Source organism: Microcaecilia unicolor, chromosome 5 (assembly GCF_901765095.1).
Source record: "Microcaecilia unicolor chromosome 5, aMicUni1.1, whole genome shotgun sequence".
NCBI lineage: Eukaryota > Metazoa > Chordata > Amphibia > Gymnophiona > Siphonopidae > Microcaecilia > Microcaecilia unicolor.
Window position 1 is genome coordinate 358,698,210 of NC_044035.1, and position 12,353 is coordinate 358,710,562.

The following is a 12,353-nucleotide window of genomic DNA, read 5'->3' on the forward strand; positions in this document are numbered from 1 at the left end:
CAGTTATCTCCATTTTCAATCAGCAAAACCAACAATGAAACAAGTCAGCTGGGAGAATTGGAGGGAGGTGGGGGTTTTCCTCTCCAGGTTTCCTCTTGCTGTAATTATGACAGGAGCAGTGCTCCTCTGCTTGAGCCAACAGTTTTCTGGCCACCTTAACACCATTGAGTAAAGCCAGTACGGGAGAGCACATCATTACTGTTTGTTGCAGCCAAAATGGAGGCACCAGCAGAGGCTCAGCCGGGCACAGTGCAATTCTTGTCACGCCTCTGCTATTCAGCGGTTAGATGTGTCAATATCTGCCACAATTAGCAGTTTGTTGTGGAACCTGAAGGACCGTTTTCTTTGGTGGCATTTCACTGTTGGCGCAGTTCTTTCAGAAAGTGCAGGAACAGTGGCCATTTTGGCTTCTAATTTGCCAGCTGCTAATTCAGGACCTATCACTGTGTTGGCCATGTCTGAATTTATTTTATTGTTCCACAAAACTTATGAATGGAGTGCAGGGAAGCCAAAATCTGTTGGGCACTCCTTCTACCTCCATGATTGGTGGAGCCCATAATTTTGTTGAAGAGACCATTCCTGGAACACATGAATGAGTGGGGGCTCTTAGTCATTGCTCTCTGCAGCACTGTTGAAGCAGGTTGTATAGCTTCAAGGGCAGGCTTCCTGAAGAGGACCTCTAGTGTCCAACCTCGGTCCTCAAGGGCCGCAATCCAGTCAGGTTTTCAGGATTTCCCCACGAGTATGTATGAGATCTATTTGCATGTATTTCCTACATTGTTTGCACATAGATCTCATGCATATTCATTGGGGAAATCCTGAAAACCCCCTGATGTGGGCCAAGGTTGGACACCCCAGCTCTAGAGGAAGGCAAATTTCAGTAGAAAAAGGAGATGATCCATCAATTGTATGCCTCTTTAAAAGGGAAGGACTTCCAGCTATCATTGCTATATCTTTAGAGACCTTGAGCATCACAGTTCCCTCTCCTCACACTCCTGTAGTTGGGGATCCCATCTTGAAAGGCATTAGAAAACCTTCTAGAGCATTTCCTTTACACCAGACAGTTAAGCACTCATATCAGCTGAGTGGGAATCACCAGAGGAAGATCTTAGATGGCAGAGCTATGGCTAAACTATATCTCTTAATGGCAGAAGAAAAAGACAAATTCAAATAGCTGAAAGTGGTCACTCTGGTGGTCACCAAGAAATCTGCCATCCCAGTAGAAGGTGGACAAATGCAAGGTGATGCACATTGGAAAGAATAATCTGAATCCTAGTTACCTGATGCTGGGGTCCACCTTGGGGGTCAGCAACCAAGAAAAAGATCTAGGTGTCTGTAAATAATACGCTGAAATCTTCTGCTCAATGTGCAGCAGCGGCCAAAAAAGCAAATAGGATGCTAGGAATTTATTAGGAAAGGGATGGTGAATAAGACCAAAAAATACTATAATGTCTCTGTACTCAAAGCCCATCTCTTCTCCCTTGCTTTTGGCGTATAACCGCCTTCCCCACTCATGATACCTACACTGACTACATAGTTTGTAACCTTAGATTGAAAGCTCTTTTGAGCAGGGACGGTCCTTCCCCATGTTTAAACTTGTACAGCGCTGCGTAACCCTGGCAGCGCTATAGAAATGCTAAGTAGTAGTAGTAGTGTATCGCTTCATGGTGTGATCTCACCTTGAATATTGCGTTCAGTTCTGGTTACCGTATCTCAAAAAAGATATAGAGGAATTAGAAATGATTCAAAGAAGAGCAACCAAAGTGATAAAGGAGATGGAACTCCTCTGATATGAGGAAAGGCTTAAAGTGGTTAGGGCTTTTCAGCTTGGAAAAGAGACAGATGAGGGGAAATATGATTGAGGTCTACAAAATCCTGAGTGGTGTAGACCAAGTAGAAGTAAATTGATTTTTTACTTGTTCCAAAAGTACAAAGACTAGGGGACACACGAAGAAGTTACATGGAAGTACTTTTAAAACAAATAGGAGGAAATATTTTTTCACTCAACAAATAGTTAAGCTCTGGAACTCTTTACAGGAGGATGTGGTAACAGCGGTTAGCATATCTGAGTTTTAAAAAGGCTTGGACAAGTTCCTGGAGGAAACGTCCATAGTCTGCTATTGAGACGGACATGGGAAAGCAACTGCTTGCCCTGGGATTGGTAGTATAGAGTCTTGCCACAATTTGGGTTTCTGAAGAGGAACTCGAATCAGCTCTTCAGACATTTTTGTTCAGAGATCACAAGATAACAATACTTGGTGGTTTCCATTGTTTTTTTTTTTTTTTTAAATATACTCTGTTTCAGGAGAGTGTTGGCATGTAGGAAGAATTGTAAAACTCAATGCTACTCATGAGAATAATCCTGTCCTTTACTGGGAGGCAGTGAAGGCTTTGAGGAAGACTTAGGCTTGTCTTCAGGCAACCTAGGTTTTCTCTCATCTAAATGTCTGAAGAGCTAATTCGAGAGCTGAATCAGGAGTTCCTCAAGAGATTTAGAGGTGGACATGGGAGAAGGAGTTCCAAAACATAGGGCCTACCATACTAAAAACTTTAGTTCAGACAAAGTCCAAGCAGATGTGCCAAAAAAAGGGGATTAGTTTTCTTGTGAGGATCTGAGACGGATGTAGTGGGTTTACTTAAAGAGATCAATCATCTGAAACCTCTGATGGTCCACTTGTCCAGACTGGAATCTAAATCTGATGCTCAGTGCATTAGCTCTTCCTTCTTTTGAACTTTTGAGGAGAGCAACACTGAAGGACCTAACACTGAATACAGTTTTCAACTTCACTATGCTTAACACACGTAGGGTTTCGAAGTTGCATACACTTGTCTTGTAAGGATCCTTTTCTCCATTTCACAGATACTGGAGTTTTCCATCAGCACCATACCTTGCTTTCTTCTGAAAGTGGATTCATCTTTTCATATGAACCAACTAGTGGTGGTTCTTTCATTTTGAAGGGAAGAATGGGGACAAGAGTTTAAACCTTGCATTTATTAGATGTCTGTCGTACACATATGAGATACAGTACAGTCTTGGATATCTGACCTAAATGGGACTGAACTGTTGTCGGATAACTGAAAACTTGGATAATACTGAAAACACTGCATAAATCCCTCAAACAATGCATAAACAAAGGCACAGAGTTCCCGATTTTTCAAAAATTGTTCTAAAACGGGTTTTTAATAGAAATAAATGTGATGACGTCACCAGGGGATCTTTCGGATATGCCGGATGGTTCGATTATCGAAGGTCAGATAATCAAGACTGTACTGTATTTGGAATAAACTAATGATTTTAGTACTTTGGATAGGTTATTTATCCTATTCAGAAGAAGCAGAAAAAGTCAAGCAAGCCACTAAGGCTATTGTTTCTCATCAGCTCAAAGAAGCTATCCCTTCAATGTATATTCTTAAGGATAAGCAACCTCCTAAGGATCTCGGAGTTCATTCTACTGGAGGTATTGACACATCTTGGGCAGAGCTCCATATAGCTGCACCGATTGACATTTGCAGAGCAGCGACCTGGTCTTTGCCTGTGGGGCCTTTTTACTAAAGCTTAGCATTTGCTAATTCTGTTAGCGTGCACTAAGCTTTAGTGAAAGGGCCCCTATGTTTGCTAAGCACTCTAGATGAGATGTGACTGAAGGAGCATAAGTGCTTAGAGTGGGGGTTACAAAAGCCCTCACATCTGAAAAATTGTGTTCTAACATTCCATAGGTTTTGCACTGGTTTGGTGCAGATAGGGACATATAAAATCAGGTCTTACCTTGTAATTTTCTTTCCTTGAGTTCTATCAGACTAGTCCAGCATATCTCCCTGTTATACACAAATGTATTTTCTTTACAGTTTGCTGTTTTCGTGCTGTTTCAATTTGGGACTTTGAGTTTAGCACCATTTCATGGTTATAGAGCTGAATTTAAAATAAATAACATGGGAAAAGAAGATCTTGATTTGGAGAACGAGAAGAATTGAACTAAATTTGATCTTATTGCTTGGTCATTTGAAATACTGAACACTGAAGGCTCCATGGTGCCCTTTTTGGGCAAAGCTCACAGGAGTTTTATTTCTGTTTCCATCTGCTGGTGGATAAGCATGGACCCACAAGTTCTGGACTAGTTTAGTGGGACTTAAGGAAAATTTAGATTTTACCTGCTAATTTTCTTTCCTCATTTTGTCTGTTGGTTTCCTGTGCCCCGCTCTGGTGAGTGAGTCACACATTACTTATTTGGACACCCTCTGGGAAATAACCCATGTTGCTTTTCTGGTCATTCCAATGTCTCTGTGAGCACAAATGCACAGTGTCCTCTATCAGTTGGTTCAGTCCTGGATCTGACTTTCTGCTTTAATGTTTGTAGAGAAATGTTTTTATTTATTCTGTTTTTAAATTTTTAAGAAGCAGAGTGTTCTTATAACCCTGGCTGTGTTTCCTCTCCTTTGAAGCCTGGATCCTGAGGATGACCCACTGTGCTTACTACTAATAATTGATTTCCTCTCTCTACGAGCCCGGGAGTACCTCTTCCTGACCCGTGTGTTCGAGGAGTGGGAGGTAGGTTCTCTGCACATAGCCATGGTAGGAGGGAGGTAGAGATCAGACATGGTCAGCTATCATTCCTTGGAGGTCTATTGCACCAAAAGCACTGTCAAAAACATTGCGAATGCTCCTGCTGTCGAGAACTAGCTGTGTCAACTTACAAGGTTACAGTGAGAATCATTCTGGGTTCTCCAGCTGGATCAAGTGCTTCCCCCATTATTTCACCCTCATCACTGGTTTACAATTGTGATCAGACCCCATTTACAGTTATGATATTAGAACTGAACGTTCTACTTTTTAGGAAAAACATTAAAAACCTGTTTCTTAGCATCCCTGCAGACCAGTCCAGACACATGGGCTTATGCAATCCTATCAGCAGATGGAAACTTCAAACTAATCTAAGGTACAGGGTGTGCAGCAAGCTAGTTCAGCTGCAGAGTGAGTGCATAGTCACTCACCACATGTATCAAAGGCTTGGGAGAAGTGCCAGGCTTCCACCTGCTTCCTGAAGTAGAGGTAGTCTTGAGTTAGACATAGCCTCTCTGGCAGTAAGTTCCAGTGTGGGGGCTACTCCTGAGAATATTGTAGCTTGTGCGTTTGCCCGTTTTTTAAATATATTTGTTCTCTTTTAAGCACCTATGGGGAGGGACCTAGATTCCAGATATCCTCCAGGTGTGCTGGGAGTGGGACCTGCTGGGTATTTCAAGTGACTTTGAATGGTCACTGTTGGAGACAGGAAGCTGAGCTCAGTGGACCACTGATGCAGTTCAGCCTGGCATATCCTACATTCTTTTGAGCTTCTGCTAACTTGTTGGCTTAGGACTAAGATGAGATCTCTGTTAACTCTTATCTGTTGCTCTCCCTGGAAGTAAAGTGAGTCAACAGATTTATATACTGCTGTTTCTGGCAGAAATGGTGCAGAGTGTGTCCTTAACATTTCTATTTGCTGGCATTCTAGTGAAAACTACAGCTGGGTCCATTTGTGGATGCAATTCCCATGATTGTTTTTTCTTTCTCATTCCTAGACTCACCGGAATCTTTCACAGCTCCCTAACTTTGCCTTTTCGGTGCCCTTAGCATACTTTTTCCTGAGTCAGCAGGAAGATATCTCAGAGACAGACCTCACAAATTTTCAGGAAAAGGCGGCCCACCTCATCCAAAATGCACTTATTATGTTTCCTGGTGGTAAGTATCATTTATCACTTTTCTTCTTGGTGCATGGGCTTAGAGAGAACAGGATCAGGATGAGCAGTGGGTTTCCAACACATTGAGAAAGATAAGCACGGGAGACAAATGTGCCATCATCTTTTCAGTACTGTTAGGGTTAATTTTCCATTGCTACACTCATTTCTGTGGTTTGGGTTTTCTTCCATTCTTTCACGATACTACATGTCATTCTGCATAGCATTATGGGAGGGAATTTGACACTGGAGCATCTCATCACTAGGGAGGGTAAGAGTAAGCTGTGAACATAGAGGCGAGCTGATATAAAAATCTAAATTCTGTTTCCTTCTTGTCCACCAGACCAGTTCAGAACTAATAGGTTATGCCCTCCAGCCAGCAGATGGAGACATAAAACAAAGACTTGAGAGTCCTGTGCAGCCATAAGCTCTTCTGTATTCTCTGTCTGCAGCAGATGGTGGCATGCATTATTTGCAGCTGTTTTCTAAGCTGGGCTAGTAGCCCTTGGGCCCAGTTGGAGAATTGATAACCCAGTTGAGCTTGTTGGATGGAAGACACATCCAGGGTCCTCCATGGGCCAGCTGCTCTTTTGGGGACCTGGAGGAGGCCAGGTCTCTCCTTTCTTCCTGTTGGGGCTAAGTGATGGTCTGCTTTTCTTGATGCTTCCCTTCCCCCCCAGCCAAAGTATTTTTTTTTTGGGGGGGGGGGGACCCCCAAAAGGGCTGATAAGGCAGCAGATCAGCAGTTGGCTGCTGTAGCCCTCTTTTAGTTTATTTATAGCTCTCTAAAGCCAACTACATAGTTCATAGCGGATTACAGTTCAAGATACTAGATCAGAAAAACTTAGGAAATTATATAATGATCCTAAAAGTTAAAAATGGAATAAAATTAGTATATCCAAGGCTAAGTTTATCTTTAACCCCTTAGTTATCATACAACATAACATCCTGAGAGTTAATAGAGCTAATACAACATATTACTTCCTTAGTGGTTAGTTCAGTGGACTTTGATCCTGGGGAACTGAGTTCGATTCCCACTGCAGCTCCTTGCGACTCTGGGCAAGTCACTTAACCCTCCATTGCCCCTGGTACAAAATAAGTACCTGAATATATGTAAACCACTTTGAATGTAGTTGCAAAAACCTCAGAAAGGCAGTATATCAAGTCCCACTTCCTCTTTCCCTTTTTCAATTTATCAATACTAGACCTACACTTTAATTCCTGGGAAAAAGATGACCTATAGGTTGGATGCTTCACCTTTAGAGGACAGGGTTTAATGGAGCAGGAGTGGTTAGAGCAGTATTTTCTGGATCCCACCCAGTTTAAGAGGGGATGCATTCTTATATCCATTGGTTATGGACTGGTCTGGTGGATAAGGAAATAATTTGGTTTTACCTGCTAATTTTTTTTTTTTTTTTGCATTTGTACCCCGCGCTTTCCCACTCATGGCAGGCTCAATGCGGCTTACATGGGGCAATGGAGGGTTAAGTGACTTGCCCAGAGTCACAAGGAGCTGCCTGTGCCTGAAGTGGGAATCGAACTCAGTTCCCCAGGACCAAAGTCCACCACCCTAACCACTAGGCCACTCCTCCACTGTTGCTACTATTTGAGATTCTACATGGAATGTTGCTATTCCACTAGCAACATTCCATGTAGAAGTCGGCCCTTGCAGATCACCAATGTGGCCGTGCAGGCTTCTGCTTCTGTGAGTCTGACATCAGACTCACAGAAACAAAAGCCTGCGCAGCCTTCTACATGGAATGTTGCTAGTGGAATAGCAACATTCCATGTAGAATCTCCAATAGTAGCAACATTCCATGTAGAATCTCCAATAGTATCTGTTTTATTTTGGTTACATTTGTACCCTGCGCTTTCCCACTCATGGCAGGCTCAATGCGGCTTACATGGGGCAATGGAGGGTTAAGTGACTTGCCCAGAGTCACAAGGAGCTGCCTGTGCCTGAAGTGGGAATCGAACTCAGTTCCCCAGGACCAAAGTCCACCACCCTAACCACTAGGCCACTCCTCCACTGTTGCTACTATTTGAGATTCTACATGGAATGTTGCTATTCCACTAGCAACATTCCATGTACAAGTTGGCCTTTGCAGATCACCAATGTGGCCGTGCAGGCTTCTGCTTCTGTGAGTCTGACATCAGACTCACAGAAACAAAAGCCTGCGCAGCCTTCTACATGGAATGTTGCTAGTGGAATAGCAACATTCCATGTAGAATCTCCAATAGTAGCAACATTCCATGTAGAATCTCCAACATTCCCTGTAGAATCTCCAATAGTAGCAACATTCCATGTAGAATCTCCAATAGTAGCAACATTCCATGTAGAATCTCCAATAGTATCTATTTATTTTTGTTACATTTGTCCCCTGCGCTTTCCCACTCATGGCAGGCTCAATGCGGCTTACATGGGGCAATGGAGGGTTAAGTGACTTGCCCAGAGTCACAAGGAGCTGCCTGTGCCTGAAGTGGGAATCAAACCCAGTTCCTCAGTTCCCCAGGACCAAAGTCCACCACCCTAACCACTAGGCCACTCCTCCACTTCTTTCCTTGAGTCCTACCAGACCAGTACAGACGTGTGGATTGTACCCTGCTACTAGCAGACAGACACAAAGTAGAAAAGGTTGTGTTCCAGCCTGTATGAGCCACCATGTAGCTTGTTATTTATTTATTTATTTATTTGCTGCATTTGTATCCCACGTTTTCCCACCTCTTTGCAGGCTCAATGTGGCTTACATTATGCCACAATAGCGATCGCCATTAACGGAATGAGAAGTACAGAGTATTGCAATTAAGGTACATAAAATATCAGGTAAATTAGAAGTAAATAATTCATATCAGGTATATGAGAGCAGGATAAAGTATAACGTTCAATAATAATATGATTAAAGTTCTCAAATTAAAGAGTTCAGTATTGGCTAGTTCGGATACAGTTTTAATGTTAAGTCTTTTATGAAGGATTCTTTTTATAAGTCTCTTTGAACAGGTTAGTCTTCAGTAACTTTCGGAAGGCTGTCAGATCATACTTTGTTTTTATGGCATTCGGTAGTGCGTTCCGTTGTTGCGTACAGATGAAGGAGAAGCTGGATGCATATACCGATTTGTATTTGAATCCTCTACAGCTGGGGTAGTGGAGGTTTAAGAAGGTGCGTGAAAACCTTTTTGTGTTCCTTGCTGGTAGGTCTATAAGTTCTGACATATATATATCGGGGCCTCTCCATAAATGATTTTATGAACCAGGGTGCAGATTTTGAATGTAATTCGATCTTTTAGTGGGAGCCAGTGTAATTTTTCTCCGAGGGGTTTTGCGCTTTTAAATCTCACTTTTCCAAATATGAATCTGGCGGCAGTGTTTTGGGGTGTCTGGAGTTTCTTAATGATTTGGGCGTTACATCCGGCATAGATGGAATTGCAGTAGTCCAAGTGGCTTAATACTAGAGATTGCAACAACTTGCGGAATACCTCCCTTGGGAAGAAAGGTTTCACTCTTTTAAGCTTCCACATTGCATGGAACATCTTTGATACATTTTTTGCGTGACTATCTAAAGTAAGGTTTCGATCAATTGTGACTCCCAGAAGTTTGAGTATCCGCAACAGGAAGAATATGGTTTGGTATATTTATATTAGTATAATTGGTTCTATTATATTGTGATGAAAGGATAAGGCATTGTGTCTTTTCTGCGTTAAGCGTCATTCTGTGGATTGGATTGATCTGGTGAATGAGAAGGAAGGAGAAATTTGCTCTTAACTCTAATTCATTTTCTTTCCTTGAGTCCAGAATCCTGTCCAGTTGTTTTCAAGATGATGTTTTGGCAAAGAACAATTTTACTAAGGGTGTAGGTACTTAGGGGTTCAGTTGTCCTGTCCTGTCTGTTGAAGGAATTGGGCAGGTTCTCGTAGCTCTGATACAGATGTACTGAGGGGGAGCAAAGTGCATGGTGCCTCTTGTAGGGCAGAACACACAGCCTTTTTTTTTCTCAGTGGCCATCTGCTAGTAGAGAGGTACAACCCACACATCTGGACTGGTGTGGTAGGACTCAAGAAAATTAGCTGATAAGACCAAATTTCTCCTAGTAGGAGAGAGAGGAGCAAAAGCTTGGGCTGAGTTGAGTGAGGGGGAGCATCAAACTTTGAAGATGGCAGGTCTCGCAACATGCGCACCCTGCCCCCTCGGTTCAGCTCTGTGCACACAGGACAGATGTTGAAGGTTATCGGAGAAGTAGGCGCTGCCTGGGCTCTGATACTGTTGTTTTTCTTCCAGTTCTCATGCCTTTGCTAGATCACTGTGGAGTACAGCCAGATTCAACAGTCTCATCCCATTCCTTCTTTGGGCTGACGGCTCAAATAAGGTAAACTGTCAACTGCAAAATTAAAGGGTCAAACTGAGAAAAACCAGACTCCTTGAGTCGTTCCTTTTACTACTACTACTTAACATTTCTAAAGCACTACTAGGGTTATGCAGAGCTATACAACCTTAACATAGAAGGACAGTTCCTGCTCAAGGAGCTTACAATCTAAAGGACAGATGTACAGTCAGTTAAGTAGGGGCATGGAATGTTGCTAGTGGCATAGCAACATTCCATGTAGAATCTCCAATAGTAGCAACATTCCATGTAGAATCTCCAATAGTAGCAACATTCCATGTAGTATCTCCAATAGTAGCAACAGAATCTCCAATAGTAGCAACATTCCATGTAGAATCTCTAATAGTAGCAACATTCCATGTAGTATCTCCAATAGTAGCAACAGAATCTCCAATAGTAGCAACATTCCACGTAGAATCTCCAATAGTAGCAACATTCCACGTAGAATCTCCAATAGTAGCAACATTCCACGTAGAATCTCCAATAGTAGCAACATTCCATGCTACCAAGCCCAGGGCAAGCAGTGGCTTCCCCCCTCCCCCCCCCCCCCCCCCCCCCCCATGCCTACTACTACTACTTGACATTTCTAAAGTGCTACTAGGGTTACGCAGCGCTGTACAATTTAACATAGAAGGCCAGTCCCTGCTCACAGGAGCTTACAATCTAAAGGACAAATGTACAGTCAGTCAAGTAGGGACAGTCAAATTGGGGCTCACCATTTGCTGTTTAAATTGTTATTAACTGTAGAATTGATAGTAGTTCTTTTCTATGTAAGAATGAAACCAGTGCAAATGAGCGGGAGGGAAGGCGTGTCTCATTTTGTTCAGTGCCTGATGTTTCCAGATGTGTGTAGGTGGATGTTCTTTCAGCCTGAAAGGAAGGATGGCCACTGCACATTGAGGAGGACATCCAGCCTCTCCTGCTGACAACTTCACAGGCTCTTGTTCTTTCTGGGCTTACAGACGCGTGGTTTTGGATAGTTGTACTTGAATTGCTAGTAATTGGTTCTGTGGATGAGTAAGAAACTAGGGTGCATTTTATTTTGTTCAGTATTTTGGTTTGTAAATGGCAGTGCCTGTGCTTTCCACTGTCCGTGAAACTGATTGCATTAGTGAGATGTGAACCGGAGCTTTTAAACAACGCAAGGCAGGAGTCTGCGTGTTCAGCAGTTTTTCCCCACCAGTTTGATTCCTTGAGTTGTGCTGTGCAAATAGTGTGTTGCAGACCTGAACCTTGGAAGCTCATTACTGTGTAATGCCTATTTTGTAAGGCTGCCAATGGCTGAATGAGCAGATCAGAGGGAATAAATATCAGAAATCAAACTGCAGCAGAAAAGGAGTGTAGTGGAGCCTTGGATCCAATAATAAACTTTGCTTCCTCTGATCCAAGGCTCTGCTTCTTGTTTCCATCTGGGTCCACTACACTGCATTTCTGAGACCGCCAATGGCTGCCATATTTTTGGACGAATTAGCTTTAAAGTTCTTTTAGTGACATTTTAGATTCTTTCTCAGATGACTGCTTTTGTTGGATTGATTTTTTTGCTGTCATGGAGCATTGAGGTTATTTTTTTCTTCGAAGCTTAGGACCAAAAGGAGAAGAGGTTTGAGCAGTTACTCCGCATCGTTATGGAGCTCACTTTTAGAAACTATCTGATGTGAGCCAGGTTATTTAATGTTTCTTAGAAAATCAAAGAGCTGCTTCTTTACCCCGTGGTATTCTTTTTAATGGAGTTTTGGTGGGTTGACGTATGTGTTGGGATATGTTTAGTAGCATTTTATGAATGATTTTTGATTGTGTAATGTGCTCTGAATATTGTAATAGGGTGAAATATTGAGTAAATCAAAGAAGGAAATAGCAGCCCCTAATACAAGGATTTCAGCTGTTCAAGCTGACCTCCATTTCTAAGGCATAACAACCCAGTGCAACAGGTTTATTGTTTTGACCTGATGGGAAATATGGAAGGGTCTTCAGTATATTTATTTATTTATAACATTTGCATCCCACATTTTCCCACCTATTTGCAGGCTCAATGTGGCTTACATAATTCCGCAAGTGGTGATTACCAGTTCCGGATAGGAGAAATACATAGTTGGGGCAAAGGGACAGATTAGGTTAGGTTACAAGAGGAAAGTTCGTCCTATGATAAGAGCTAAAGGTAATGGGTTAAACTTCAATCATGACAAAAAATAGCTTGAACATTTTAGGATCATTAAACTGGAAATCAAGATAATTAGCAAAACAGTTGAGATATAGAGAAAACATGTT

The 12,353-nt window shown here is 42.3% G+C and overlaps 1 protein-coding gene across 1 annotated transcript in view; it reads left to right on the plus strand.

The window, feature by feature from the left end:
• The window catches only part of TCF25 (transcription factor 25), a 66,886-nt gene that overhangs the window by 25,196 nt on the left and 29,337 nt on the right, over positions 1 to 12,353 (plus strand). Inside the window, exons 11-13 of the mRNA XM_030204618.1 lie at positions 4,441 to 4,546; positions 5,557 to 5,716; positions 9,986 to 10,073. Of these exons, the coding sequence (XP_030060478.1) occupies positions 4,441 to 4,546; positions 5,557 to 5,716; positions 9,986 to 10,073 (354 nt within the window). The remainder of the gene's footprint in view (positions 1 to 4,440; positions 4,547 to 5,556; positions 5,717 to 9,985; positions 10,074 to 12,353) is intronic.